Here is a 27,750-nt window from a genome sequence, read left to right as displayed (position 1 = left end):
AAAATGAAACATATTGAACACTAAGAAAACCTATATTTTGCAGATGTGATCAAGTATGGTGGTACGGAATGGAAGAATGCAGCTACGTTCATTGCTACATCAAGACAAAAGTTTTAGAGGCGGATCGACAATTCATAAATGACTTGTCAATGGTAACTCGCACTTATTCGTGTGTTTCATTAAGTTAAATATCCCACTATTTTAATTGTGTACAATTTATTTCAAGTTTTATTTATTTACATCTGAATAACATATATAATTTTTATTTACGAATTTGAATTTTACAGTGACAAATTCTATCCTAACGATCCTTGTTGCCCGTTAGCATTGTAGTGATCTAATATAAGGCATTAGCTAACGATCGCAAGACTGTCTATCGTGGGATCGAATTTCACTCAAAGTATGTGTGTTAGTAGTATTATTTTCCACTATCATTTCATTATTATCATTTATGTCTATGGTCTATATTCGCACCCGTAAGTATTCGCACCCTTTTTTGTGACAGCAGTACTCGCGCGGAGGTCCAACAGACCCCAAATTGATACTTTTTTTTTAACAATAAAAAATGCTTTTTTAATAATTAAGACAATGTAGTATAACTCTAGACGTGTTTTTGAAAGTATTTGCTGCAATTAGATTTTTTGTATTCATTTTGAGACATTTTTTTCTTCATCAGAACTTCTGGCTAGCAACACAAAATTTACCTGTTTGGGGGTCTGTGTACACCCCGCGCGAGTACTTAAGGGTTAACCTAAACGACAGGACTCGGGAATGTAAAATCAAAAATACAATACAATCATCTTTGTTAAAGCAAAGGCATGAACAATTTTGAATCTTGACTGTAGAAATAAAAGAAAATTTGCAATAAACTACATCACGATGATCAGTGACGAAACTTAAACCTAAAGAGTCAGTTTCTACTTCATGAAAGAAAGAAAAATGGGAGATAATTAAAGCTTTGACCTTAAGAAGGTACGTATTAATAAACAATCATTTTGATTGAATTTGAGTAGATACAAAATAAAATTCACTAACAGGTTTTGTTCCTACATTAAGCTTCTTGAACCATTTTAGAATTTTTTAGCTCCTTTAGAAGCCCGGTAAGCTATTAAAGATCTAAGTTTAAATTTAAAAAATAATGGCAAGAATCTATTATATAAAAGAGAACGCACAAATCCTTTGTTAGCTCATCACGCTAATACGGCTGAACCAATTTCTTTTATTTTTGGGGGGTTATTAGGATTTGGACCCTAGATGGTTTTTATCATATCACTTTAATTTTTAATTACCAGTGTCTTGAGATAATTGACCATTCAAGTGTCCATACGTACAAATCCTTTGTTATTAGTTCATCATAGGTAAAAATAAACGTATTTATATGCAACCCGCATGACCGTGTCACTCGGCGGGTTAACATAAATGACAGGCGCTATAATGTTAACATTTACTGCAATTTGAAAGCGAAAAAGTAAAAATTATCTAAGTAACAAAGTTTATTGCGTTCCGGGGTGACCGCAGCGAAGCGGGGTGAACGCTGCTAGTTATAAATAAAACTTAATTTGCTATTTCGGCAACTATAATTTCGATTAAGAAAATTTTCTTATTCTCAATTAGAACAGGAAAAACAAAGTGACTTAATTATTAAGTGCTATATATATATATATATATATATATATATATATATATATATATATATATATATATATATATATATATATATATATATAAACGAAATTTTGAACCTCAGAGGCAACTCTGCCCAAATTATTTCTTAGGTGGAATGAAGTTCACATATTTTCCTTACGTTACTTAAGCTAAACAGTATATTATATATATAAAGACTGGAAGAACTGAAATGTGGGTGTGGAGAATGGAGAGAATTAGCTGAGTTGACGGGAAAACGAATGAGAGGGTGTCAGAAATGGTGGGGGAGTAAATAGTTTTAAATGTACCTGAAAAGTGGAAAAGAAACTGATTGGGACATTTGTTGAGAAGAAACTCTATCATGAGGGGCATAACAGAGGGTATGGTAGCAGGAGAGAGAAGAGAAGGGAGCTACAGTTGATGGATGGAAGATCAAAACAGAAAAATCGTACGTGAAGACGAAGAGATTAGCTGAAGATCGTGACGATAGAACATGAAAACTTTTCAGTTGCAGCAAGTGACTGCCAATAATTGCAGAATACCTATGATGATGATGATGATGCTTGATGGATGCTGACTCAAAATAATTCAAAACTTGCTTAGAATTAGAACTAATACAAACCACTATACTAAGCTTACCACTGGAAAGGGTTAAACGAGTATTGCTCTTGGTACGTTAACTCAATTACAACTTTTAAAAAAATGACTGCAAGTTTACTTCTGAGCAATTAAATATCGAGTTTGATTCAAATCATTTTATTGATCCTATTTTCTAGAAGTATTCTGTTCACAGAATATACTTCAAAAGCAGATTAACCTTATCTGAGTTTTCACCATACTGCTTTTAGTTCCCGGCTGTTTGTAGTGTTTGCAAAGTGTTTTTATTGCTCATGCGTACACTTGAAATACGCTGACCATGTATTTAAATGTGTATGGCTAATCACAAATGCGAAAGTAATACAAACGCGGAGAAAACGTCAGCTCGAGCGTATTTGGTGCGTTTAACAATAGACCGCCTGCTGTTTAAAAGATGTCAAAAGGAAGTTAAAAAAAGGAAAGACGTGTTGCCAGGCACGGGGATTTTAGCAAGAAACAGCTGCTTTGAAGATGCTTTGTGCAGAGTACTGGAACTCTGCTACTATAGACCTGGACTTGGCAAAAAAAGACCTGGAAACCCTGACTGGCTCACAGTATTATTTATAACTCTGGCGAAAGTAAAGTTACCAAATAGCCATCTTGGTCGCGTTCGCTCTAGGGGGTAACGCTTCGAAAACGCATTCTCAAATAGCCACAGACTTAAATCCAATTTCAAGTTCTGTATGGTTTTCATGCAGACAATAATCTATATCTTCGAATCTATTTTGAGTAACAGTGACGTTCAGTGGACTGAGTTGGCCGTAACAGCTGAAAATATAGCTCTCTAAGGAATGAATAAAGCTTAACTCCGTCTTGTCGTACGGCACTCTTGTCCTTCTAAAGCAATCAATACTTCTCACCAAAAGACACTGAAGAAAAATCTGTGGAGAGATTCTCATGCATGTATCAGGCTTGTTAAAGAAGGATATTCAATTCTTTCCAGATGTCCAAGCAGATAAGCAGATTAAGGACAATTCAGAATGTCACGGTAGGAAGTTTTCCGACAGATTACTATTCAAGAATTTATTCTTACTTCTGAAGATACAACACTACTTTCCGACAGTTTACCAAAATTATCTGGACATTGAACAAAATAATACAAGCCTAAGGAAATGTCTCTGTAGAACATATTTATCTTTCAATATTACGCGAAAATTTATCTCCTCTTCTCCCCTGATAAAATATACACTTCACTGTGAGAATCTTCGTACAAGAATACAGAGGAACTGTGTTGTCTTTCTAGTGCTACTTAACTCCATTCATTTCATTAGATAAAACATGTGAAATACTATATTACACTTACAATATATATCTTTCACCACAGGAAATATTAATAAATATTACACTTACCTAGGCAGCGGTATGGTTTCACCCATCGTGCACCTTTACATTTCTTGTGCCCTACTTTGCACCAATTCTGTATCTTGAGATAGTGGCTAGATTCTACAATATTGGTGATATCTCGTTTTGGATACACCTGTAATAAAATTATAACATTCAATCAACTGCAAGTAATTTTACTGGGAAAAATGATAAATGCAAATATCAGAATAAGAATGACTAACTTGCCGGTTTTATTTGATCGGCATAAAGAAGATAAAGAAAAGATATTTTCCAGCTTGAAACAAGTAAAGTTGAAGTTACATGCTTCTTCATTTTTCTTTTCTAACTCAATCAAATGAGAAAAAAGCATAATGAATTATTAAGACAAAGCTACCTCGCAAGAATGGAAACTGTATTTAAGGTAAGAACGCAATAATAATAATAAATTTAAATATTTAGAAGTAATAATAAATAGTAAGAAAAAACAAGATTGATAAATGTTAGATTGATTAATTGACAGAAATGGATGCTACTACTTAAAAAAAGAAGAAACTTTATATTCGCCGCTATTATCGAAGAAATTGAAAGAAAACTATAAAAAACAGTTTTGATTGTTATGCTGAATGGTTGCTAAAATTGGTCGCTAACTAGCACAGAGGAAACAGGCTCAAGGTTTCGAAAATAAGATTTTGAGATAAAATAATAGTCGTAAACTAGATGAATAGCCAGTTGTATACAGAGTTGCACAACGCGGGATTCAATTATATATATATATATATATATATATATATATATATATATATATATATATATATATATATATATATGTGTGTGTGTGTGTGTGTCATTTAGGGAGATCTCGACACTTTTAAGGTCTGGCAAAGCTAGTGACCATACACGCACGCGAGAAGAAACATTCAGTACGTGCAAGGTTAGTGTTGGTTCTCAGTGACAAGTTGCATATGCACAGAAGTTAATTTTACTCCTTGCAAAGGAAGCAGAAGCCTCTAAAATAGGTACATAAAGCTTTATTTAAGAAAAAAATATCCATGTTATAAGTTTCAGTAAGCCAAAAATAAGGTATAGTCTAGCGGTAATATATGTTGATGAAAGGAGGCAAAGGATCGGTATTATGATAGAGTATACCCTGTGTATGCAATGTCACGCTGACACACACTGCTTGTTACAGTGACAACACGTGTCAGCTTTTGTTAATCAATGCATCTAGGGGATAAATCGACAGTGATTGTAGGGAGATTTCGACATGTAGTTCCTTTGTTATAGGGAAAATCATCAGACAAACGGTTTATGTTAGTGTATACATCATAGGTTTAGGTTACATAACAGACAAGCTTTCCCAGTTTCTGGGTCATTTAGTTCGGTATAAGACTAATGGTAAAATATGTTTGGTTTTAGATAAGCACAATACACGTGACAATGATCCTGATGTATTGAAGAAAGTCTCTAATGCTGGTACAGAAAGCCTCTAATGTTGGTATAGAAATGCTGTCCCCCACTACACAGTACTCAAAATTGTCAATCCTTAATATGTCTTTCTTCTGCAGTTTGAACAACAATTTCAAATTATCTTATGGGAACTTCGTTCATAGGAACCCTGGCAAAATGTTGTGAAAGACTATGAAAGGCAGTTTCAGTTGGAAGAAATCAGCCTTTGTTGTATTTTTCAATCCGAAAATGATTGTTAAATTGCAATTTTCGATTACTATGGGCAGCAAACACTGAAAGCAATACGTTGGAAAACAAGAGTAAAACGAAGTCGTTTTTAACGAGTTTACATTGTTTCAGTGTTCCTCTTGTATTTCAACTCGGGTTGTAATGAATCGCAGCAAAGTTTGCAAATAAGCCATACGCAGATAGTAGCCACCTTAGAGCTAATATTTCATTGCGTTTTATGTTTCTTGTACTCCAAAAATGTGAAGGAATCCATTGTTTATATAGTGTCGATATCTCCCTTAGTAAGTGTCGATTTCTCCCGCAAGATTTTCAGAGCCTACTAATCCACAGCAGTCCGTTTGTGTGTTCTTGTACTTTGAAATACTACATTTCGTGGGAAGGTTTCGTGTTTCCTAGCTAGGGCAAAGATTACTGTCAAGCATTATCGCTTTTGCAGAATACAAGTATCATAACTTTCATAGTAGTATCGATTTGTTTCTTAACGTGTCGAAATGTCCTTAAATGACCCTATATATCGATATTTGTTTCCGAATATTTATTTTTAAAAAGTGAGTATCGTTCCACAGTGCGAAACTAAGTCTTCCAAATAATGCAAATTCAATACCCAAACTTGAAGTAGTGTATCTACAGGTACTAGTTGCAATAGAGTAAGAAAATCAAAGATAAAAACCGCTGAACTCATATTAAAAAGCCATTCTTCGCTTTCCTTTTTTTTAAAATGACGATAAAGCCTGCAACCAAGAATTATTTATTTCAACCACTTCCGGTTTACATAGAGGGATAAGGGAGGAGAAAGAACCTATTCTTGGGACACTAAATGTATTGCAAAAGGCCACAATTTAATATCTTGAACCGCTTTTGCTCTGGTTAAATCAGTATTGAAACCAGAATCAATAGTAAATTTGAACCACGCCCGGTTTTGGTAGAGTATTGTGGATAGTTATATGTTGTCTTGAAATGCTAAATCGTTTTCTAAAAAATCTCGCTGTTACCGTTTTTGTTCTATGTTGATAAACGCTGAAACCGGTATTGAAACCGAAAGTAATAGTAAATTTGGAAAACTGGTTTCGATAGTGTCGTGGATAATCATGATTTGCTGTCCTGGGAACATTAATCATTTGCAAAAAACAGCTTCTTGGTATTTGTTACAATTTTCGTTCTACGGTGATAAACGTTGGAACAGTAAATGGTTGATTTTCTTTTTACCCCTTCCGGTTTGAATAGAGGATCAACAGAACATATTAAACTTATCCTTGGGACACTGGATCGATTGTAAAACACCGCATCTTGATAGCATTTACTGTTTTCGCTTTACGGACATCAGTATTGAAACCACAAGTAATACTAAATTTGAACCACTTCTGTTTTGACAGTGTCGTAGATAATCATAGTTTGCTGTATTGGAAAGATGAATCATTTGCATTAAAATATCTTGCTATCTGTTAGTTTTCGTTCTATGACGATAAACGTTAGAACCGACATTCGGTCTGGTCGATTGTTATGGATTGCCATATGTTGTCTTGAATCGTTTGCAAAAAAGCCACTTCTTGTTATGTTACCCTTTTCATTCAATGGTGATAAACGTTGACACTGGAAATTAATTTGAACCTCTTCCGATTTGAATAGCGTTAACGGAGGAGATGAAAACTACCCTTGCGACCCCGAATCGATTGCAAAAAACTGCGTCTCGATCTCTTACCGTTTTTGCTCTGATATCTGTCGACAGACGGACGGACAAAGTCGTTCTAGAAGACTTCCGACATATATGAACATCATCACTTGGAAGTCTGAAATGTGAGATTTTATCATCCTCATTTATCTGGCAATCACCGTAAATTTTCAGGACTTACTTCCTATATGTACGTACGAAGTATGTTCCTTTGATCAAACCATAATTCGTGTTTGTTTAAAAATTCCTGAGAATAAATATTACGCATACACAGCACAACGGATTTATCACACTCCATAACATTCTACGTAATATTACAACTCCGGTGACAGCGATGTAGAATACATTTTAAAGGAGTCATTGCAAGTAAATATACCGATATATCAAAGATGAGTAGAATATGCTGATCGCATAGAGAAAACGCACTGTGTGCATGAGTCTATTAATGTAATTAAAATGACTTGTATATTATGTCAGTTCACAATCCTTTGGTTCACGCGACTTGGGTAGGTTAATCGGCTTTTATATGCTACATCACTAAAACGTTTAAATCAACATTGTTCGCTGCTATTAATTACTTTGAAAGATAATATTTTCTTTTTTTAAAAATGTAAGTATGTGAATAGTTTTAGTGAACACTGAAGCGGTAGGGGGAGGGCAGAAATTTCATATTATTACGTTTATCTTCTGAACCGATTGACATACTCTCAAAATTTGTTGTACAGGGTTATTTTAATGCATAGACCACATTCACTTGTAGTACGTTGAAATTTTTGTCTGGAACGTGTGAAGATATAAAAAGAACGAATTTAATATAGACCCAACAGGAGAATGGGAGGTTTTCCTGAACCACTGGAATGAGGAATGACTTTAGGACTAGAGAACTCCAGTAATGCGAATTCCTGTTTCCGGAAAGGGAAACCAGAGGTTCTAGGAAGAGCTGACATTTCAACTAACCATGAATAAATTAGAACGTGAAAAATTATTACACCATCTTCTTATATCTTTCTCATATACGATTTAGTACGAAATATACGATAGTATGGTTCTCAAATTACGTATCCATTAATAAATGGAAACAAACAAGGAATATGTTTTTGACATTTCTTTACATTGATACGGGTCTTAAGAACCTATACAGATTATTCGCTATATGCTATATAAACAATAAAATAAAATAAAATAATTTGAAGACGGATCAAGAGAGTTAACCCTCATCACATGTTTCAGCAAAGTGGAATTTGAACGTGTATGATACCAAAGTTGTATGCAACTTTTGGAAAGTTTACATTATTTGAAACAACTGTTCTAAAACAGAACATGCTCTATTAGTACCAAACATTACTTCAAAGAAAACAAACGAAAACCACTGTGCGTTGGTGCTAAACGTGGACACAGGAAGCAACTGAAATGCTTATTAATGCCTACAAGCATCATCCTGTTTTGCAGAACTGTAAACTTAAAAGAATATTACAATAAATACAAACAAAAAGAAGCCTTTGAAAAAACTTGTGGCTGAAGTTAGGCTGGTAAGGCCAGAGACTATAGTTTGGTGAGTGTTCACATTTCACATGTACGGTTCATATTTCCAATTGGTCCTTCATTTTAAGATTTACGATTTAAATCAGCTTGCTTTTAAATAACAGTCCCAAGCGGTGCACTCTGCTTACAAACAAATGTAACAATTGTATGAAGAGATGTAAACAAATGAGCAGCAAATTTAACTTTTGTATTTGATCGTTAATACTGCATGCAAAAGTTCCAGCCAACTTATTTGACCGAATGGCTATCAAAGATAAGTTTCATACAATATCTGACAGAAAATTGTGACCATGTATAACAGGCTTAAGAAATTAAAGTATAATGATATTCAAAGTAGCAGTACGCTCCATCAGGCTGCTTTTTAGACATGTTAATACAGAATTAAACACTTCTCATAGTAAGATTATTAATATTAATTTAGTTGTAGAAATAAGACTTCATCATCTCTAACAGTTAATTTTACATTCTCGAGAGATTAATATAACACTACGTTTTTACTTTGGCCGTCTACTTTTTATTTATGACTGAGATAACCGCATGGAAACTGACTTATCGGTCTCCAGGCAGTCGAGGTAAGCAAACATAGATATCTTCTCTAAATACTGGCATTTCTTTTTTCTTTTTCCACAGCACTTTATGAAGGGAACACGTAGAATATAACCAGTAGCATCCTGCATTCCCATTTCACTTTTTCTGAATGCATAATCAGTGTACTTTTGCCCGTAAAATTACCTAAGTTCACGAGTTTGATTAAATTTTAACATTGCATTAAAAAAAAAAGAAAAAGAAAGAAAAGAAGAGAAAAATACATTCCGCCAGCTGCAAAGAGTCTTCACAAAGTCAGTCTCCTTCTACTACAACAGCGACAAAATATTTCCTCTTCATTCTTCAGAAAATTTACAGAGGAGAAGCTACGACCGTTAATAAAGTTTCCAACAAGAAAATGTCAGCCACTGGATGAAGTTCCTAGAACTTCTGACTCTATACTTGCGTTTCGTTCCAGTGGACAAAATGAATGCCGAAGTTGGAAAGGCGGGTGAAGAGATTAACTAGATTCTGTAACTGACAACAAATTAGAACTGAAAAAGTCTGACTACGCACACATCGACATCGATTTTTGTACCAATATTAATAATACACTATTTGTGGACTTGGACATTCACTTAATTAATTGGTTTACCCCCTCTAATGAGCGAATTGATGAGATAACAACATTGTACCTGCAAAGTTCGTCACCAGTGTAGCAGGTCTTGATATCTTTACAAAACTAATGTGTGCAACGAAGCATATGTATGTTTTATTTGGAATTGTATTGATATTTATACGTTCAGTTACGACGTGGCAAATCCTTGATCTCAAAAGATAATGAGTAGAGACCGGATGTTAAGCAAATGCCTATTCTTTAGTATTAAAGATATGATCAAAAATAACGTTTTAAAGTTTATATGAGGGTTATAGTTTCGATTAAGCCAATTTTATTTTGCCTATTTCGCTCCTTACTGCCTAAATAATTGCTTTTGTGCCTAATATTGCTTATTATATAAACTGTCTTCAAAATAAGCCTTCATTGGGAAAATATATAATTTATATAACATACCAAACTGAAAATTAAGAAGAAATAAGAAAAAAGACGAAAAACTTTACTAGTCCCAGGACCTGCCAAAAGGCAGAATACTTGATAATAATAAAAACATACACATACATTAGTTGTTTGTAAACACAACCACGTGGAGGGAGGTAAGCCTCCTAGATCATCGTGCCTCCCTTCTCGATTTACATGCCTGCCTCTGTGGGGAAAATTTTGTCTCAATATCTTATGTAGAAGGAAATGATGATAGAAATGATCTCCTCTGTCGGTTCCCCTCCCTCATGATTTCGAATCCGGTTCTTGCCTCAAAGTTCGTCTTTTTAAATCGTACTATTGAATTTTTGTATGCAGAATCAACAGAAGCTACTGTAGCCGTATATACGACTATTACATACTATTAATACTAAAAAGAAACTACATAATGTAATCGCTTTTTTATAATTTCATTTAACATTGCATTTATTTATTACTTTTATGTAAAACTTACCATATTTTAGGTTTATTTTGTCCTGTTGCCTGCAAGCTAAAATCCATTTCTGGAGACATTACCCCTCTTTTTGAGGAAATCTAAAGTATTTTATATTAGTTCCCTTTGTTTTCTGTAATAAAATTACTACAGCCGTGCACTGCACAGTTAGGCATTCTCGATATCATTTAAAAGAACAAAGTAACAAAGAATTTAGACTTGTCACTTAAGAGCCTGCCTTACTAAAAATAATACAAAATTTAACATTTTTCTTTTGCTTGTTTATTCATCAGTGAAAGGAGATAATGAAATGCAAGTCACCACAATCATAGATAATGCTATTCTACAACAGAAAATGTGAACCTGAAGAATGTTCAGTGTTGCCATCCATAGAAATAACAGTGTTGCCAGAAAAACAATTTCCCTAAAATCTAAGTTAAGACGGCGAGTAGAGGAATGAACTCAACTGCATTTGATTACGTATCATGTTGTTTTGGTTTCCAGTGAACTACTTTTTAATTAATATTATTATTTAGTTTTAATAACTCTATGTTAAAACTATTTCGTTTATTACAAACTAAATACAACTATTATTTAAAAAGTAGTTCACAGGAAACCAAAACAATACGATACGTAACCAAATACAGTTGTGTTTGTTCCTCTACTCGCTGCCTTAACTTAGATTTTAGGGAAATTGTTTTTCTGGCAACACTGTAATTTCTATGGATGGCAACACTGAACATTCTTCAGATTTATATTTTCTGTTGTAGAATAGCATTATCTATGATTGTGGTGACTTGCATTTCATTATCTCCTTTCACTGATGAATAAACAAGCAAAAGAAAAATGTTAAATTTTGTATTATTTTTAGTAAGGCAGGCTCTTAAAGCCGCGCCTTTTCCCGTTCTCTCTTGCAAACCAGATGACGTCTCAGCCACGACAGCGCTCCAGGCGACATGCGCATGCAACCACCTTGTAGTCTTTCCACCATGGGGTGGTCATGATAATCTTATTTTTCGTAATGGGCACATCAATGAAGGATCGAGGTATTGCAAGGTGGATTCCTTTCTTTCTTTGAAACAGGAAAATTGTCGTGGGACACCACGTAACGTATGGATGACACGGGCATCATGTCGTTGGACAAAAAAGGTGGTAAGCCGCAGGAAGGGGTAAAATATGGTTCAAACTCTGCCGTAACCTAGACATGAATACTATATAAAATATTTGGCATCTTCTAGAACAAAGTTGCACAAACGGCCAGTCACTCAAACCCACAAATAATAAAAGTATTAATGTTGCGGCACTCTATGCGAATACTATCACCTGTGATAGGATGTCATCGATGACTTACTGGATATCATGCCACGTAAAGTCGGAGTTTTACATGTTGTCAAGGTGCACTGGTACGTAGCAATGGATACAGACTCATTTTCGGAGTGGCAATTTATTTACAACAGGCTAGTGTGCATAGGCCTATATAAAATGACTGATTTCTTCTACAGAGAAACACGATCATGGACTTAGTTTATTTCCAAACTTATTAACATTGACATTCATTAACGAATTCATTGCAATGTATATTTTAAAGTAACATTAAGTCTCAAAGTATTAATTTTAGACGTGTCTAGTAAGAAAATAAGTCTAAGAAATTGCTTCTTTTAGATTTTTTTTCTTTTTAAGATTTGCAGTCCTCATCTATTAAATTGTCTTAGTACTATGCAAATTCAAAACATATTACACTAAGTTACAGCATACAAGTGAATGTTCTCTTTTATTTAATTAGAAATGATAAAACAGACATTTTTAGAAAGTAGTATTTACATGAGGGGGTAAATTTAGGGAACGGTTCATTTGTGCCACCCAAATTGTATATTTAAGTTAGAGCTCTTTTGCAAATATTATTTCATAATTTCAGACACGATAAGGTTTAAATTACGCTCAATGATCTTGAATGATCAGAACGTTTAGGTAGAAGTTCATGGGCGGGCAAACATGGTCTTTGTCCCTCCTTTAGAATTGATGGAGGGTAACTGCATCCCCTGACCCCCGATTCATACAACCACCGCAATGGGAAGTGGTTTCTTTCGTCGTATTCAATCCCAAATAACCTCTGTATTAAGTTCGTATGATTCTTCAGAAATTGGTTGGGATGGGCTCGTATTCACGGACTGGGTTAGGACACTTCTTGTGACTACAACTCTGACATCGTTCCGTCTTCACACACGTGTTGAGTCACTCCTATTAGGCACGTTGCACAGTCTGCTTTTGATGCATCAACATATAGGACAATTTAAGTTACTGTGCTCATGGACACGTCTATTCATAAATGCCTTTTTTTTCACTCTGTCATATATTTTATTCGACCCATCTGGATAAACTGTTTCCAAACAACCGAATAAACATTCACGCTTATTACATGTAATGATTGTGCGTATGCAGTGATTTTTTTTTTTTTTCGAATCACCATCATAAGCAATAGAGACTGAATATTAGTTCCAGATAGTGATTTTTGCATTATTTCCCTTTCTGCTTAGTTATGCTTCTAATATTACCAGCTCTCTTGTTTCTTCCCATTTTCTACATCTCAAAATTAATCATTATTATTTTAACTTCTTTTTAAACTCAAATAGTTGTGGTGCAGGACATTATTTTTTTTTTTTTAAAAAATCAAGTTTAGAAATCCAAGTGACAGTATTAAAACATCAACAACTTTGTTATCCTAATGTGAATCTGTACGCACCATTTTCCAGTAGTTATTGTAAATACGCAAGAAATTATTTTCCATATATTCACTCATTTAAATCTCCATTTTCTTGATATGTTAACAGGAAAGAAGAAACAAAACTGAATGTTACGTGACATCTTAGCTGGGTTCAGGATGTTGTTATAAGATCAGAAACATCCTCTTATATTCCCTGCTTAAGGTTTTTCTCCCTATCTTTCTTACTCCTTCTCTTTTTCTTTGGAAGTCACTTAATCACATTGCTTGGCGATGTTTGTTCCGCTTTATCGTTGAGCTGTAGCTACGAGGTGTTTCTGAGCTGTGAGCGTAAAGGGAAGCATGATGGATGGGATAACGGAGAAGGTTTTTTCTTCTTTCGCGATACCCTTGGAAAACTACGTTCACTGTCAGTGATCTCCAAAGTCAGCTATTTCTGTTGTGTTTTGATGAATCATTAAATCACGATTTATTATTGAATAACCTTACCTCATACACAGGAAAATCTAATGGTAACAATACGCAAACTGCTTTTTATTAGTGTAAAATTTACAAATTATCCTACGAATGTGTAATTATTTTAAAATCTCGAAAGATTAAATTAGTAAACAGAAAGTACAAGTTGTAGAATAATTCATGAGAACAAAGATAATTGTATTTCCGGAATGCGATAATAAGGAAGGTTGTTAATATCAACAAATATATGACAACTGATATATATATACTAAATCATAGCTTTTTTATGTAATATACTTGTTGTATAAGTTGGTTCTGGTATCCTGTGTATAGCCCAGCCGAAATGTACTAACTGTAAAATGTACACTTCTTTTGCTATAGAACTGCGACTAGAAAAGCGATGTATAAAGCATGTCTATAACTCTAGGAAACTTTCTGAATACATATTATGTGAAAAATGACAGGATTTAAAATTTTTATGTACAGAGTGGTGTCATGGCGAGTGTGTTGGAGCAGGCAGGGTAAAGTGATTGTGTAAACAAAACTGCTGGCGCTCTGACATTCGTATGACGAGTCGGTCCACTGCATAGAAGCATTAAGTGTGAATATTTATCTTTTGTAATTTCAGCTTTTTCATATTAAGCTTCCCTACATGAAAATTTGTCATGTCCTTGAGGAGCTTCAGATGGAGTCTCTTGTAGCCTGATCGAAGGTGCTTGTTTTGTAGAAAATAATTGTCGGTGACCTCTTCAAGACTCTTATTTTCATCAAGTTCTTCCAGTGCACATCTTTTTCCTTACTTTATTTTCAAATTTATAAAATTCTAAGATCTTTGGGAGTTTCTTGAAGTTGAGAAAGTCAGTATGCTGTACCTTTACTACCTTTTCTACAAGCCAGTTTGAACACAGGCACCAGTTGTGATGGAACGTAAATATTTTGTGCTTTCTTCAAAGCTGTATGTTGTGGGGAACATCGCCCTCACTTTGCCTATGAAAGCTTTCAAGATACTTGAGAAATATTTCATTGATATTTGTACTAAGAATGACGATGTACAGAAGCATGGATCCAATAATAGAATTTTTGTTCTGACCTCCGCAACCGTCTGCAAAAGGTCAGCCCTTACCCACACCTTTTCATCTTTTTTTTTTCTTAAAAAAAAAACTGCGTAGCCACTTCTGATAAACCTCTCCCACTATCTTATGCCAAATAAAACAAGAGCAGTCTCTGCTTGCTAGATCATAAGCGGTCAGGTTAAAAACAAAGTATCGCCTTTGTAGAAAACCGATTTCGTTTGTAAGCGGTAGATGGGAAACTTGCTGCAGATCAAAGCACAACAAACTTTTTTTCTTCTATATTGCACCTTCCTTGCATTTCTCTTTCAATTCACTCACTTCCCCCCCCCCCTTTCAGCAATGTGTGCGTCATTTTTTTCTAGTTGCTGTGTCTCAACTTCATCATTACCTTAGTAATAATAATTAACGAGAATACTGATACTTTTTCGGGTGATGTTATGAGAGGTTCTGTTTCTTAAACACTCTCCAACACACTTTGAAAGATCGGGAACAGGGTGCGAATTGGCGGGGGGGATGCCAGGGATTTCCCCCCTGACAAAAATCTTTCCCACCCTGGAGAAGAAAAATTTTATCCCTGCCAGGGATAACTTTTTCCCCCTCTGGAGTATTTTTAAATGGACATAAAATAAGATAGAAAAAGGGAACAATTCTTACTCTGCGTAGCTAACCTAAATATTACTTGAGTGAAAATTTATGAAAGATCTCACATCTCAACTGTTTTGTACTTGTTAGTGTATATATATAGGGGGGGGGGAGGACTGGGTGCGCATATGGGTGAAATTCTCCCCCCCTGGGAAAATTTTTCAATTCGCACACTGATCGGGAATGTAATCTTGGTGGTTAAGTTCTTTCTTATAGAGGTCGTACATTTTAGTAATACTTAGATCTTCACTTTGTCACAAATAATAATTATACATATACTGGTATATTTTAAAACAAATTACATATTAAGATGGAAAAATCAAATAGAAAGTCGTTTGAGATACGACTATACGTGAAAAATGTGAAGTTACATGAGTTCATCTTACAAAGTGTCGTTCTTCGAGTGTTTGAGAGATCTATAATTCCCTAAAACTGAGATACAATGAACATCAAGTTGGTTACTTCACTGTTATCTTTAAGAATTGAGACAGGACTGTTAGAGAGAACTATAGAACTCCTAAAAGGGAATTTGTGAGTAGTCGTAATTTTTTTTTTTTTTTTTTTTTTTTTTTTTTTTTTTTTTTTTACTACGACAGTTAGCAAAGAAATGGGACGATATGTAGTCTTGCATGGGTGAGATCCATCATATTATGGAGATCTCCAAGCTTCTACTTTGAAATCACCTGAGCGGATTCGTTCTCGTCGGGAGAGCAAAAAGATTTTCATTTGCATGCATACATAATTCAATTTACGAAACTGTTGATCGTGGTAAGCGAAAACTCTTTGCTGACTGGGTTATGAATAGACTGGTTGCAAACGAGCATGCCGGAAAACAAATTATTTTCAGTGATGAGATTCCCTTTCACTTAAGAGGATTTGTCAATAAACATAATTCCGGGATGTGGAACTGAATCTGCAAATGATCCAAGCGCGTGAAATGCATCCACTGAAAACGACTCTGTGGTTTGTGATTTGGGAAGATGGAGTGACTGGGCCTCTTTTTTTTTCTTTGAAAATGATACGGAGAATATAGTTACCGTTAATGTAACAATACTGTAACATGATTCGCAATAAGTAGTGGCCTACTCTCGACAATATAGAGAAGCTCAACAATCTCTGGTTTCAGCAAGATGGAGCGACCTGTCAGCCACACAATGAGACGGACAATTGCCTTACTACACGAAAAATTCCCGCAACGAGTAATCATTTACTGTGGTGACTAGGATGGCCGGTACGGTCAAGTGAACTCTCACCCTGCAATTTCTTCTTGTGTGGGTTTCTGAAATCACAGGTGTATAATACCAAAGCACACACTCTTTTGGAACCGGAAGTGGGTATCACAAGCGTGATCGGAGGCATCGGGTTAGATCTCTGTGAGAAAGTTGTCACAAATTTAGTGCACTGCATAAGTTTATGCAGACTCGGTATGGATGAGCATATGCCTCAGATTGTGTTGCATATGTAAATGGGAGATGTTACAGATCGCATATACATAATATAATCCATTTTGATGAAGCATTACCTATTGTATTTTTATCCTTCAAATTCTGCGTCCTCTATGGAACAACTTACATTTAAGCCTTGATACTGTGTATTATTTTTTAAATAAAAATAAAAATGAAGGTAATATTCTACAATACCAGATTTCATCTACTTTTCTAAATGTAAATTAAGCCACAGTATCCAGAATGTTTAGAAATGAGAACTCCTACGTCTATCAGCATTAATTTGGTCACCAACTTAAAAATTCAAATAATACTGAAATTATACGAAGTTAAAACTGACGAAAATTTACACAAATACTGCTCTTAAGTATATTACACAATAATTATAATAGTACCGGTTGGAGTATAATGTGTTACAAAGGTAGATAGAAGTTGTTAAAATATAATTTGTGAGACTGCGATAAACAAGATATAATTCAAGATAAAGGTTTGTATGTTGTTTGGAGCAGAATTAACGAAACAGAAGATTTATATATAGATATTAGTAAAGAAATATAACAAAGAGATATCAAGATCAACAAATCAATAAAAACATCGATAAGAAACCGATATTAGTTATATGTACGTTCAATGTGTTATTTCTCTTGCATACAACAGTGGTACTACTACAAATTTACCACGGAAAAGAAACAACGGTGTTTCTGATTATCAATAAAGCATTACTATCTAACTGGTACATGGAGAAAAACCTAGAAGTGAAATAAAAGCCAACAAGGGAACATTCCGATTTGGTGAATTCGATTGCTGAAAATGATTGCTAGCGCTGGATTCAGCAGCAAAAGAAACAGAGAAAAAGAGGGTGTTTCGTGGCAGACCGTATACAGGGTGGGAGATAAGTGACGGCAAAGTGCGAAGATAGACCGTAGAAAATGTCTAGAATTGCCATTTTAATTTTGAAACGAGTAGAGATATTGAGGTCAACTTGGATACGAGGAATGCATGTAGAGCTGACTGAATAGACATAATGTGAATCATAGGAGACATCTGAAAAGCCGCCATGTTGGTATTACCGCAAGAAGAATATATGGGAAAGGGGTCATGTAGCATGTAGATCTTGACGCACACCGTCTATTGAAATCAATAGTGGACTAGACAGTTTGATACCTCTGCAAGAGGAGGCGTTCCACGCTAGGGAAATGTAGCAATACTATCGTAAAGGCAGCGTGAATAAGGAACTACCACAAACGTGAATGAAGCCACTTTCCAGCCAACAAAAGTCCCAATCTACCCAATATTCGTTCACATGCTGGTAAAAGTACAATTACGAGCAAGGACAACCTGCAAGAGTTCATGACTGACATTTTCTGGCCTTCTATAGAGCAGATAAAACTGCTGTTTCTCGTTGCCTCATGGAGAACCAATAAAGATGAACAGTTGGTGCAGAAACCGGACAATGTTGAAATTACCTATTCCTTATCCCTGATGGTTGCACGTCACTCATACAACCGTTGGATTTTTTTTTTCGTCTGTATAAGAATTTCGTAAAATATATAACAGTTTCGTCTGTATAAGAATTTCGTAAAATATATAACAGATACAGTTTTTCTGTCACCTGACTTCAAAACATGACAACGGGACAACTTCATTAACTTGCATTAACTCACCCACTTCCAGTTTATAGCAAGAAGTTTCCAAACTATGATTAGATATGCTTTCTACAAAACTGAATATCTTGTTTGTCGAAAAAAAAATTAAAGTTACTTTTTTTTGTATGTAACACTGAAATCCGTCAGACTGTGAGCTATGGCTATTCGTGTCTCTATCAAAATTTTTCGACAAACTTTAAAAAAATAGATGTAGAATATAATAAATTATATTCAAACTCGTATCTTAAAACAAAATAAGTAATGTCTAGAGTAATTAACTTAATAAACAGGTTTATAACTCAGGTTCTTATCTACATATGAAATCATAACGCATGAGTTACCTCTATTAAAAGTTTATTTAGAAAAAGCAGTGTTGGGAAGTAACATAACGCAAGTAACGCGTTACTTTTTAAGTAACGTTTCCTAGTAACGCGTTACATTTTTCCCCAAAGTAACTGTAACGGTAACGCCTTACAAATTTTTAAGTAACGTACCTAGTTTGCGTTACTTTTTTCGCGTTACATTTCGGATGAGTAACTACAATATATGTATTTTTTTTCGGAAACAAATGTTTTTTTCTTGTAGGTGAATTTCTCAGAATGAAACAATCGAGCATGAACTACGTATGTCAGTGACCGACAGACACACAGAGAAACAGATAAGTTCGTAGTGCCACTTGCTGTTTTTTGAAGATGAGGACAGCCTTAGGGAAATCACGTGTACTGATTGCAAGCACCTGGAAGATTTTGTCGTAGATTTTGACAGCTCCAAATCAATACATTCAGTGAGTGAACTAGGAGTGAAATGATACCGGTACTCTATTTTATTTTGATTTGTGTTGTTTTTATAAAGATGGATATCGAAAATATTTTACCGTTCGAACATTTGAAAGAATACTTTTTTCTTGATGGTGAAAGATTTGAGGATGATGGTGGACAGAATTTAAAAGTAAAGTGTTTCCAATTCGAATCGAGTTGGCGGATATTTTTCCAGTCGAGTTCTCGGGTCGAGCTCAAAGATGTATGTTTCTAGTCGACTTGAGTGTCAAAGAAAACTCGCTCGAACTCGCTCGTGTCCATCCCTACGAGTGACACAGTATGGCATTTTATCAATGTTACATTATATGAAATGAAATGAAATGAAATCTTTGAATTTTACGTCCCACGGTTATGCCGGTTAGGCTAAAGGAGACGTTGATGATGAGAGATGAGTGAAAATGGTGGAATGAAGAAAGTGGGAGGAAACGGGAGAACCCCGAAAAAACCCACGAGCACAGTGTTTGTCCACCACAAAGTTCACTTGGCGGGGGCTGGGATCGAACCCGGGACCCCAAGCACCAGAGGTGAACGCTCTGCCACTGAGCCACCGCGCCCCCCTTACATTATATGAAAATGTTCATATATCAAGTAAAAATTTGTCCTTGCATTCACATAAAGCTATTCAGAACGTATAATAATAATAATAATAATAATAATAATAATAGCGGTAGTAATAGTACTACGGAAAATTGAAGTCATAATTTTTTCACATTTTTAAAGTTTCGGACCTAAAAGTAACGCGTTAGTAACGCGTTACTTTCAAAGTAAAGTAACAGTTACTTTGGGGGGACAAGTAACGCATTACTAACGCGTTACATTTTAAGAGAAAGTAAAGTAACTTGTAACGCGTTACATTTTTACAAGTAACTTACCCAACACTGAGAAAAAGTTGATAATTCTATGAAATATCTTTCTTTAAAAGTGCATGAGATATTCCTGTTAAGTATCCTCTTCTCTAATTCCTTAATTTTTCTCTAGTTTTAGTAAACTTTATTAAGCTAAAGTTTCTCTAATTATGTGCCTGTGGCAGACAAAAGGGTTAGCCCTTACTAAAAGCGTCCTCTGTCAACTTATAAAGGGCATTGACTCACTACATCAACAGCCCTGACCTACAACCCTATTTCGTGTACTCCCTTAAATAGGAGATGCTATAGGGATAGGTAGGAAAGGGGAATGAGTTCGCCTTATAGTAGCGAAAGATCCTTAAATAGATCTGGCAGGTAAAGGTTAGATAAGAGCCATACTCCCTGAAATAGGAGATATGATTCAAAAAATCTAAAAACTCTATCAGTAGCCTCTCACGAGTCCACTTCGAGGGATCGAACCCAGGAATCTGTGTTTAGAGTATTCATAAAACCTAATTTGTCCTGCAAGAGGAACAAATTACTTTATAACCGACCAAAGCCGTATAAGCTTCAGTTTTGAACACGTACTCAAAAATTCTAATATCAGGGAATTGTTACTCTAAATGCCATATCCACCTAAATATGGAATGTGGCATACGCCAGCGCCGGCAGCTTATATATTTTGCATATGAATTTTCAAGTGACCGTCCAATTAAAAACTTTACATGTCCAATCTCACTATGAAAGATGCCAGTACAAAAATTAATGGAAAGAAGTGTCGGAGTACATACATTATATGGACTTAATTTTCTACATTTCACATATACGGTACAAGAAAACAATTTTAAAAACAGTAGCGTAGCTAGGATTGCTTTTAGGGCAATTAAAATTCTGAGGGGCCATTCGTGTTCAGTGCGCTTTCCTAAGTAAAGAAAAATAGCACACACTAATTATATATTGAGCGACTGTGGTTAGGTTTCTGGTAAAGTAACGGAGTTTTATTATATACTCAGGTAGATCAACATTGAGTGTACTAAAACTTGCGCCCGTGCTCAACGGGGAGTGATGCTAAATGTAAAAAGAGAAAATATTTATTTATTGAGCTGAGTGAAGCAAAGCTCTTATACTCGGGTTAGCCGTTTGGTTGTCCGCGAACTCCTCCTAGACCGTTTGGCCGATCTCAACCAAACTTAGCACGCTGATAGAGTATGTCGTGCTGAGTGACAACATAGGTCGAAATCAAAAATCCGATGTACCATCGAGGAATAATCACCGAAAAACGCTTACTCCTAGACCGTTTGGCCGATCTCAACCAAACTTAGCACGCTGATAGAGTATGTCGTGCTGAGTGACAACATAGGTCGAAATAAAAAATCCGATGTACCATCGAGGAATAATCACCGAAAAACGCTTCCTGATTACGTAGTTTAAGCTCGCTCAGCTCATTTCATTGCAATCGGGTATATCCATTGCATTCCTAGTTTATTTATAAATGTTTCAGATTTCAGACCCATTTTACACTGAAACAATGTAAAAACGTATAAAGAAATAACAAAAAAGAAAAAAAAGAAAAATAAAATATACAATTATATACAGAGTGGCCCAAAAGTAGGTATACAGCCCTGTATTGATCAAATATGACATTTTAGTTTACTAAGATAATGAGTTTATTTGCTTCAGCCTATTCCGAGTTCAATGTATGAGTGAAAATAAATTAAAAACAAATACTAAACTGAACTACTTCAAACTTGTATGAATAACAATAACTAAATTATATAAAAAACCAGGGTCGATCAATATGGGACTGTATACCTACTTTTGGCCACCTTGTATATACAATAATACTACCATATTTACAGAGACTTTGTTTTTAAAACGATTCTCAGAGTAAAAAATCAGCCTGAAGTATAAGGAACGTTGTCTAGTCGATAGTCTGGGTGTTACATATGTTGGTAGCGTATGACTGCGAGTAAAGCGAGAAGATACGCGAAAATTGAGAACTGGGACCAGTAAATCGGAGTTAATTTTCCCATTGATAATTTTATGGAGAAACGGCAAGTCTGCAACCATGCGTCGAGTTTCGGAGTTCTGTTTTATTAAGACTACGCACTGAAGGAACTCTGTTTCACAATGGAAAAAAAAAGTTGACAGAATCAAAACGAGATAAGTTTGAAGCACATGCCATATTCCATATCAGTGAGCAATATTCCATTTTAGGAGATACAAAAGCTTTGAAGAAAATACTGAGTGATTTGAGATCGCGAATTTCAGTAAATCTGTAAAGAATATCCAGTACTCTCATAGCACTTTTCACAGTAAGGCTAAGTATTTGTGATCAGCAAATATTAGTTTCTCATCGAATAATACTTCGAGGTCTTTGTGTGTTGCAACTCTTTCGACAGGACTATTATTAATACATCTGTGATACATTTTATATTTCTTCAAAGATGTACTGAGAGTGCCAACATTTTTGAGGGTTTAGTTTTAAGTTCCAAGTCGCACATCAGTCAGTAAGTTTAGTGAGAATTTATTGAAGTCGTAAAGCATCTTCTATGGTAGATACTATTTTATGGAAAATTTTACAATTGTCAGCAAAGAGAATACTGTTCGTAGTTGGTAGGCACAGGAAGGAAAGGAGATCAAGTGGGCCTAGAACACTACCCTGAAAGAACTGGGCTAAATTTGGATTATGCATCTGGCAGAATAACACGTTGCATACCATCAGTGAAATAATCCTTTAGCAGATGCAGGAATCTGTCATGAAGATTAAAATCTATTGGATAGCTTGTAAAGAAGCAGATGGATATAATTTTATCGAAAGCTTTGGAGAAATCTCAGTATATTACATACACCCAGTTGAGAAGTTTCTGAGACGCAGTTCATAACATGAATAAGGAATTCTGATAGGTTGGTGAGGCACGATTTTCGTTGCAAGACGCCATGCTGTGCAATGTTCAAATAAGAGGCTGTGAACTTGTGAAGTCTGTCCTTAATTATTTTCTCACAAATAATTGACAACGGAGAAAGAGAAATCGGTCTATATGAACATACATCAGACTTAGTGCCAAATTTATAGGCTGGAATAAAGTTAGCCCGTTTCCAAAGTTGGGGGAAAAGCCTTCTGTAAAACATCAATATATATATATATATATATATATATATATATATATATATATATATATAAGCGGTATAAGCAATTGACGAGGCTGTATTGCGAAGGAAGATCGTATAAATATTGTCAGGCCCAAGAGCACGATATCATTTGATATTTAACCTCCAGGGTCTTGTTTCAGCGGTAAACCCCATTAAAAATATGACGATGAGGCGACATCGCACGACAGACTACAACACAAGTGTCGAATTTTGAATGTTAGTTTTCCGAAAAATCGATTTGAACACCACTAGTTTTTACTCGGTGTCCCGCACGATATTCGAACGCCTCGTATGGGTATCTTAGTGAACCATACTCCAGCCCTTTTAATTCTATCCTAGGTCAAACATAAAAAAATGCTAAAATACATGTTTGATTATATTTTAAATGAATACTCTAAATGCCAAATCTCATGTGTTCAACTTTAAGGTATTCCAAGATATGGACGTCTTATAATAATTACAATCCGCACTTTTTTCTTCTCACCTCTTTTACTCCTTCCTAGGCCAATGTATGTATTGCCATATATATAACACTAAAACACGTTTAATTACATAAAATTATACTATATTCCGCCCCAGGTACCGGACAAACAGACACGACTATAATATAAAATTTTCACTTAACACTATAAGAACCTTCACCTTCATTCTTTCAGTTAATGTCATTAAGAGATTTACTCCCCCTGAAACTTATTTTCTCTGAAGTTGTCACTATTTTACAAGCCTCGCCACAACTTTGTCTTCTGCTGATCGTCTCAGTATTGTAGGTCAGGCGTGCAAATTAAACGCTTCAGTACGCGGAGGAAGTTCTAATCCCTCAGTTAATTATTAATCACAAGAGATGGCTTGTAATTTCGTCCCATACTACGACAGGAAATAGTACGTTCTTAAACATTAAGTGCTCCATCTTCCTTGTGCTAATTTAATATTAGATCTGCAAAGACAAACACTTTTCAACTAAACACGAAAATCCACTTATGCACTCCGTTTCAACGGTGCCAGAAAACTATGTTCATTATTAGTAGTAGTATTTAGCTCCGAAGATAAATATACTCCAATAGACAGCAAATTAACATTAAAACTAGATTTCTTATATCTGCTGTAAATTTTACTCAGAAATATATTTTTGAGGATCAAATTTATTTTTCGCAAGTACAACAAAACTCTCTCACTTAACAGTTAAAAGCCTGAAGAAACAATTGATAGAAGTACTGAATTAATCTTTAATACAATAATTATTTGGGAATAAAAGCATGCTTCATCATAGGTACCGGTATTACCGACGATCATTACACCCCGATAAGGCATGTGCATCAATACAGTGAAATCTTTTTGGTAGATGGGGTTCTTCGTTCGACCTCAGCTCCTATCAAGTGAACTTTGTGATGGATAAAGATCGCGTACGTGAGATTTCTCGATTTCGAGGCTCTTCCGTTTCGCTTTCTCAATTCCACCACAATTTGGTTCATTATCATCACCACCGTCCCCTTTGGCCTGGAAGCAAAATCGTGGGTCGTTAAAAAAAAAAAAAATCGATTGAAATCATTACCTCTGTTACTAGGTAAGCCATAATGTCATATATGAAATTGACTATGAAATGAAAACTGAAATCTTTCACTGTAATCCCATGATTGTGACCTTTATGCTAAGGAAGACAGACGATGATTAAAGCAAGTGAATGATTATGGAACTATTGGTGGTATGAGCAAGAGGAAGGATACGGGAGTACCCCGCGAAAACTCACGAACACGATGGGGTTTACCACAAGTTTACTTGACGGGGATCGAATCAGGGACTCAATCACCAGAAGTAAGCTCTCTACCACTGACCCACCATGTTCCCCAATGAAATGGACTAATTGGTTAACTGTTCTGACGCCATGGTTTGCAGATCAATAACGTAAGTTCATAAAAAGAATCGCCAGATTCCTGGATACAAAGATACGGGCACTTTCAATTTAACTGGAAATTGATGAAATTAATTAATTAAAGGAAACTACCTTTTACAGCATATTTATACAAGATAAACATTGAAATGAAAAGTACTGTCACAAAATTAGCAATACGAAAATTACAACTCGAAGATCGAAATAACATATTTCCGGTTTCACTAAGAGAATTTTTTCTTCTTCTCGCTCACAATTACCTGTACCATAAACTTGCCCCACAGGCCACTTCGGTTCTCTCACAGGGATCAAAATCCGTTTTGTAACCCTTCATGTATCTTTTAAATGAAGCAGCACAAAACTCCTACTATTTTCCTTAGTGGGTGTGTAATCTGTTCAGCGATATGAATATAGTAACTAATTAATCTACTTTTCGAGTCCAAAAGAAAAATAATATTTTGTCAGTAAGTAAGATATGGACATGGACGTCTTAAAATACAATTTGTCCATACAAAATATGGACGTACACATAAATATAAGTAAAATTTAAAAAAAAATCCAAGTTCGCCTTCATTTGTACTTTTTCTACACCTTAATTGGGATGAAAGCTACTATTTGCCATATGGCCCACCTACCATACCGGAGTATCATACACAACACCCAGGTACGTATGCAGGAATTTATCTCGAAAGGAATTCAAAGATTTTGGAGAGATCCAAATTGTCATCGTTTGCGGTGGCGACTATGTGCAGTCCTAGGTGAGTTATAAACTTTTGTGTAGGTAAGGAGGTAACACTTGAACATATACAATATAAATAAAAAGGTGTGATATGCAATGAACGATACACTCAATTCAACAAATAAATAAGAAAATAAACACCTTTTGGTCTGACTCCAATTAGAGCCCCGAGATATTTTCAATGAGATAACTGTTAATTACCTATCCACTCACTCACACTCACACACAACAGAAAGGAAACTGATACTAACCCAAATGTTGGTTCAAATTTAAGAAAGTCTACTAACTTCAAATCTGCAGTTTTACTTTGACACTAAATTGATAAATAGTGTCTCAATTCGCGTTTAGATTTCTTCCTTGATTGCTTTTCTGGACGATTCATAGAGGAGAATTGGCTCTCAGTCCACTATGTGGTTAAATCCAGATTCATTTATCTTCCCTCCACCGCAATAAACTTTACAGCTCGGAAAAGTGATCCAGTAATCAATACAGCAAGAGAACCAAAACTTCACGTTGAAGAAAATGTCTTTTTATTTTTCTCCTCCAGAAATTTGTTCTGCTCCATCTTTGCCTTCAAAATCGCTCTCTTCTTGTTGATTGATCACCTTAGTGGCTTTGCTGCACAAACGAGAGGCAAAGCCACAAGGCACACAGCACCACAATAACCATCCCAGGAATAGAAGATTCCCCTGTAGTCCCTCCAGCCCAATGGAATATTCATCATCTCGTGGTTCGGCTGCATATTCAGTTCTACACAATGGGAACTTGAAAGCCCAAATGCAATGAGTGTTTGCAAACTAAAAACATATGTTACACAGAAAGCACTGTCATACATACCTATGCATAATAGTGCAATATCATACGAAAAAATGCACAAATGATGAGTAGAAAACTACAATTGCTGTTCCAATATATTAATCTATTAACATTTTGCGACAATAACACTAACTAAACGATTTAGAAAAGCTCAATATAGCAGCAAGATATTAGTCAGCGAAGTTTCTTTTAATTTTACTACAGTTAATAAATTCATATTATTAAAACGCGTTGCTGAACACCGATAAATTGGTATATATATATATATATACCCCTATAAGAAAGGATTTTTATAAGCATATCCCTTATAGACATCGTTCTTCATCTGCGTTTTATTATTTCTGTTCAAGACTGATCTTTAATTCTAATTTAAACAGTATTTATTATGTTTTATTATAACCAACGAATTGATTCATAAATATGATTATGCTAACTTACGAACCAAAAACATGCACACCATAATATTGTCGGTCAAGGTTTACCACCATGCCAAAATGATCCAGACCGGATGACATCGGCTATTCTATTGTTTTCAAAAAAAACTCAAAATTTGATCGCCTCAAACTCGAGAACCGCAACTCGCAGAGCGTAATATTTCACATGTTTATATAGTAGGTCAAGTTCTATCTTTATGCCAAGTTTGATCTCGATTGGATGAGATCCGTCTGTTTTATTGTTTTTAAAAATCTTCCACATACTTATATAGCACGTGAAAGTCTGCCACCATGTCAAGTTTGATTCTAGGGATGTACCGATATGTCGGTATCGGTAATATCGGCCACTTTTGGGAGTATCGGTATCGGCAAATGGACCCCGATATTTACCGTTACATTTTCCGAACTATTTTCAATTTGTTTATTATTAGCAATGACACTTATATTTCATCAATTTCTTTTAAAGTTTATCTAAATTATTATCAATTGTACAGTCGATTTCTTTATGCATGTATA

At 35.1% G+C, this 27,750-nt stretch overlaps 1 protein-coding gene across 1 annotated transcript in view; it reads right to left on the bottom strand.

Moving 5' to 3' along the window:
- Appl (amyloid-beta-like protein) overlaps nt 1–27,750 on the bottom strand; it is a 516,672-nt gene that overhangs the window by 203,232 nt on the left and 285,690 nt on the right. The window contains exon 3 of the mRNA XM_081771803.1: nt 3,631–3,757. Coding sequence (XP_081627929.1) covers nt 3,631–3,757 — 127 coding nt within the window. The remainder of the gene's footprint in view (nt 1–3,630; nt 3,758–27,750) is intronic.

This window comes from Thermobia domestica, chromosome 9 (assembly GCF_964235325.1).
Source record: "Thermobia domestica chromosome 9, izTheDome1.hap1.1, whole genome shotgun sequence".
NCBI classification, from domain to species: Eukaryota; Metazoa; Arthropoda; class Insecta; order Zygentoma; family Lepismatidae; genus Thermobia; species Thermobia domestica.
Note: the sequence above shows the minus strand (reverse complement) of the source record. Positions and strands in the feature narration are given on the sequence as shown.